The 4,622-nt window shown below is 38.2% G+C and overlaps 1 protein-coding gene across 1 annotated transcript; it reads left to right on the top strand.

The window, feature by feature from the left end:
• Positions 1-36: 36 nt before the first annotated feature.
• On the top strand, positions 37-3,957 carry LOC119268169. Its single transcript, XM_037549703.1, has 4 exons — positions 37-300; positions 399-517; positions 2,995-3,122; positions 3,645-3,957. The coding sequence occupies exons 1-4, from the start codon at positions 174-176 to the stop codon at positions 3,676-3,678; spliced, it is 408 nt and encodes a 135-aa protein (XP_037405600.1). The 5' UTR covers positions 37-173; the 3' UTR covers positions 3,679-3,957.
• Positions 3,958-4,622: the final 665 nt, after the last annotated feature.

Genomic DNA, 4,622 nt, shown 5'->3' with positions numbered 1-4,622 from the left:
ACCGCCCCATGCCCCGTCGCCGCGCGCCGCCGCCCCATGGCCCGCCGCCGCGCGCCGCCGCCCCCAGCCGCCTCTTACTGCCGGATCCGACCCGGCCACCATCGCCATGGCGCGGCGCCTCCACCTCCCGGCGACACATCCCACCTTCTCGCGCGGTGTGTCCACCCCCGCCGATGCGTCCCGCCGCCCCAACCCTCCCCTTCCTCGCATCGGGATGGGCAACATCCAGTCGGTGCCTGAACCCCATCCCACCGGCGCGGCTCACTGCAGTCGTAGTGCTTCTGCGCCACGCCACCGCTGGTCGATGCCCCGTCTTCCGCGGCTCTCCCTTGCTCCCTGTACATTTTTGCTCACCGAGAAGTAATTCCTCCCTTGTCCTGTCATGGTGACTATTGCAGAAAATAAACACATGGGGACGTGCTGCCCTCAGTCCTCTCTCGACGTATCCAGTAGTGCAGGTTCTCCGGTGCACGAAGTATTGCCGGCGTCATGCCCATTGAGAAGATGCAGATTTTCTGTAAGCACATTTATCTATTTAGTTCTGTGTTCTGTTGTTTGCCCCGATTGATCCTTGTGTTATTGCTTCCATGTTGTGCTGCTTTTGCACTTCTGATCCCATCATGAAGGAAAAAAGAAAAGCGAGCTAAGTACTTATTTGGAAAGATTGTAGGTTCAAACACATAAACCTAAAGAAGTTCATTCAAGAAGTTTGGTTTTGTTAAAAGAAAATGTGAATTTCGGTTGGAATCATTTAACATAGAACTACTCGACTTTCCTTCTCTATAGATGTATTACTATAGTAGATGGAGAGAGTAATTAGATGCAATCCTATGCAATATGTATGTTCATATAGATATATGGAACAACTCTCATTCCCTACATGCACATGGTAGATGGTCGGTTACTAGTCTGCTAATAGAAGAGCACCCAAAAAACAGCTTGAAGCTGTTATCTCTCCCGAATGCTTTTGAAGAGCATCAATTGTTTTCAGTTCATCTTTTGATTGCTTTTTAGTGCATCAACTTCCCCGATCATAAGTCCAATTTCCTTTGTGTTCCCATGTTCTTTCTATAGTGCTTGTGGTTATGCCTGATAACAAGCACATGTACCAGAGTTTATTTTGGAAGTCCAGAAAAGCGTCGAGGTAAAAGCAAAACCTACAATTTCTGCATGTCATCTGTTTGTGGAAAATGTCTGAGCCAGGACACAAATAGTTCACACTCAAAACTTAAAAGAAGCTTTGTGTAGTGTCAGTACTTAAAAGAAGAACAGAAGTTCAAGCTTAAAACTTTAAAAAGTTCAGTAGATAAAGGTTCACACTCCTTCTTAGTAACTACCTCAATTGACCCTAATTCTCTCTGCTCCACTTCATTTTCATTTGTTTCTTAGGTCAGAATCAAGTTGCACAGAAGCTGATCGATGAAAAAAAAGCTGACTAAAAATGAAAATTTCTTGTGTAGTTAATTTTCCCCTCAAAACAAATGTTTGGTATTCTCTTATTTCATATTGAGCCTTTGTCAGGAATTTCTGTATCGAAAAAGTAAAAAAGATGTGCATGTTTATGAGAAGAAAATTTCTGTGCCGCATGTCATTGCTTCACTTCCCTTGTTATGCTCTCTTCTCCCTAGTTCAAACATACTTGCACAAAAGGTTCAAATATTTAGTGTCTGCAAAAGAAAAATCATCGCCACATGATCAAACTTCTTGCTCCAAAAAAGCTACAAGGAAAAAAATATTATTACAACACTTTCTACTGTTGTTACTTGTCATGTCAGTTCCAATATTTTGGAAGGGTCACATCTTCACTTAGATAGCATGACGGTAAGAGATTCTTCACTGGCAGTGGAGCCGTACAAACACATCGTCATAGTGAGTACAGATGTTATGTAGTACACATATTTTTAATACAAACGTTTTAAAAGTTTCTTTTTGAACTTCTCCTAATTAATATACCTGAACTTGATTATCTTTCTAACATGTACTTATATCACCTTCATTGGATTTTGTATTTGTGCTTGTAACACAATCAGTTCCGATCTCGATCGACCACAAGTTCAAGTTCGCTAGTATTTATAAATGCTGGTAGCAGTACTAGTATTTACAAATTTGTAACCTAAGAACTAAGCTTGCATCGATGGATCACTATTGATAACTTAACTTATTATGTCAGTTCTAGTGCGGCGCTAGCTAAGTTACAAATGTACTGAATGTTCACACCTTTAACCTTTTCATTTTGTGAACAGACATCAATTCAGTATGAAAAAGGAACATAATAAGTTAACTTTGCAAGTGCATCAGTTCACCTTGAACAAATTACAGAAGTGCACCATCAAGTTTTCCATTCAGTTCGCTTATAAAAAACACGAAGTTGGTTGTGTAAAGAAAACAGGAGAACCAATGTCAGCCTAGAAGTTCAGTAGGTAACTCCACGCAAATGCACTCGTTAGGAAATTTTGGGTTTCCTATATTTTATAGACTACAGAAATTTTGAGTTTGCTATGTTTGCATTACTTAACGCGTATGTATGATGTTTTAAATTCCAGTGCGAAATTAGTTAAGTTTAGTACAATTTGTACTATAAAAATACAGTACAACAAGCCATTCTTTTGAGTGTTTTTACACAACCAATGATGTTGGTATTTCATTTCCAAGGATGTAGTACTCTAGTATAGCAATTTATTAACTAGAAAGAAGATACATCAGTTGAAAAATACTCGCCATAAGTACTTCAGAGTTTGTTTGGGCTGGTTGGCAATCAGTAACTAGAAAAAGGATACATCAGTTCAAATATACTTGCCATAAGTATTTAAGAGGTTATTTGCGGTGGTTAAAAAATCAAGCTACTTTGTTTTGAGGACAAGAACTAATAAAAGTTCAAATGCTAATGTATTAAAAAAAACTCCACCTACTTTGTTTAAACTTTTGATGTCTTAATTTATGCACTTCTATATAGAATTTGGTGGTTCACTTTTGCTAATTTTCTGCATTTCTCAGGCTAGAAAAGGTATCAGTTCACTTTGCAAAAACTCTACCGCTGTACAAGTCCTCGTCGACCTGCAGCAGCAGCAGGAGACACGAGATTACCTCCAGCACCGCTGGTCACATGAAGGCCGTCAAAAATGGTATATTCTCCATAAAAATAGGTGTTTGCTTATCTGTATTCTCTATTGTTGAATTATATCACAAACATTTGCTGAAACGGGGTGCTCAGGACATCTATTTTAATTCCTGAAACACAAACTAGGTGCTCTCAGTTCAGTACGTGAACAATCATTCGTGAAAAATACATATAACATGCTTTGTTGTGTGAGATTTGGGGGGTGCCTAGTCTGGGTATAGTTTTCAAGTATAACAAATGTGGGATTTTATAGCTCAAGTTTTCTAATATAATGTTAAAAGTCCAGTAGATGAAAAATTTGTTGTGGATCAGTATGAGTGCTCATTAGTAAGACAAAGTAGCAGTATTGATCATTACGACTTACAGAATACTAGTACTGATCAGTACTATATAGAGCCAAGCTTCACTATGGATATTACTGACAATAGGAATTTATTAGGATAATTTAATGTTTTTTAGCTCACCTCTAATTTGTTTCTCTCTACTGCTCTTTTCTCTCACTATTTTGTTTCTCTCTGTACTGCAGCACGAGGGAGGTTTGGACGGACACTGATAACTAGACAACTATGACGCTGCCGATCACTTGCACGAAGGACACCAGCAGGTTGAGGATGAAGTACATGATGCGGACAATGAGGACGACCAAAACATGGAATCTGTACACATAGCACCAATTGCAAATTCAAATTTTCTGTCCATGATGATTTGATTGCTACTTCTTAAAGAAAGTGTACATAACAGTTAGATGTTTGTGCAAGAAAGGAAAATTTATTTGAATTAATAACATTTATCAGTACGAATCGAAAACAATGATCGGTTCGATAGTGCCCTCTCCTGCCTATTTTGGTTGATGCCACGAATAGTGAAAAAATTGTATGGGAATGTTCAATTATTACTAGCATGTAAGTTCAAAAAATAAAACACAGTCGGTTTGTCTATGAAATTTGAGTAAGTCTGTCTATGGGAGGAAAATATGCTTAAAGAAAAAACACAACACATTTATTCAGGTAAAAGTTTATTTTAGTTCAGCTACACAAACCATGCAGGTTCGATGATGATGATGCCATAAGTTCGGACAAGGAAACAAATATTAATTTAAAACCAAAAACTTTCACTTTTATAAGTTCAAGTGCTCATCCATACACGGTAATTCAAGTTGGTAAAAGTTCAGGTCCCAAAACAAAAGAAGTTTAGAACATCATTGCAAGAAATGTGAGTTAAGAAAAGAAACACACAAAACATTTTCTTCTATAAAAAATGTCATTCAGTTCAACGATATAAAACGATGCAAGTTCGGGGACGATGATATCGTAAACCGTTGAAAAGTTATGAGGAAAACCATACAGAAAAATAGAGTAAGACTAGTCTGTGAAAACACGTTCAGTACAAAATTATACAGACATTAGTCCAAGTACTCTTCTTTGAGAATCATTCAAAATTACTCTACAAAAAATAGTTCAGTACAAATACACACATACATCAGTACGAGTACTCTGTTTTTTAG

The sequence above is a fragment of the Triticum dicoccoides genome, chromosome 3A (assembly GCF_002162155.2).
Source record: "Triticum dicoccoides isolate Atlit2015 ecotype Zavitan chromosome 3A, WEW_v2.0, whole genome shotgun sequence".
Classification (NCBI taxonomy): Eukaryota; Viridiplantae; Streptophyta; class Magnoliopsida; order Poales; family Poaceae; genus Triticum; species Triticum dicoccoides.
This window is presented reverse-complemented; position numbering and strand designations above follow the sequence as displayed.

Coding starts and splice junctions, on each gene's coding strand:
- LOC119268169 (XM_037549703.1), top strand. CDS start 174: ATGCGTCCCGCCGCCCCAACCCTCCCCTTCCTCGCATCGGGATGGGCA. Junction 301..398: donor TCTGCGCCACGCCACCGCTG/GTCGATGCCCCG, acceptor TGACTATTGCAG/AAAATAAACACATGGGGACG. Junction 3,123..3,644: donor CATGAAGGCCGTCAAAAATG/GTATATTCTCCA, acceptor TCTGTACTGCAG/CACGAGGGAGGTTTGGACGG.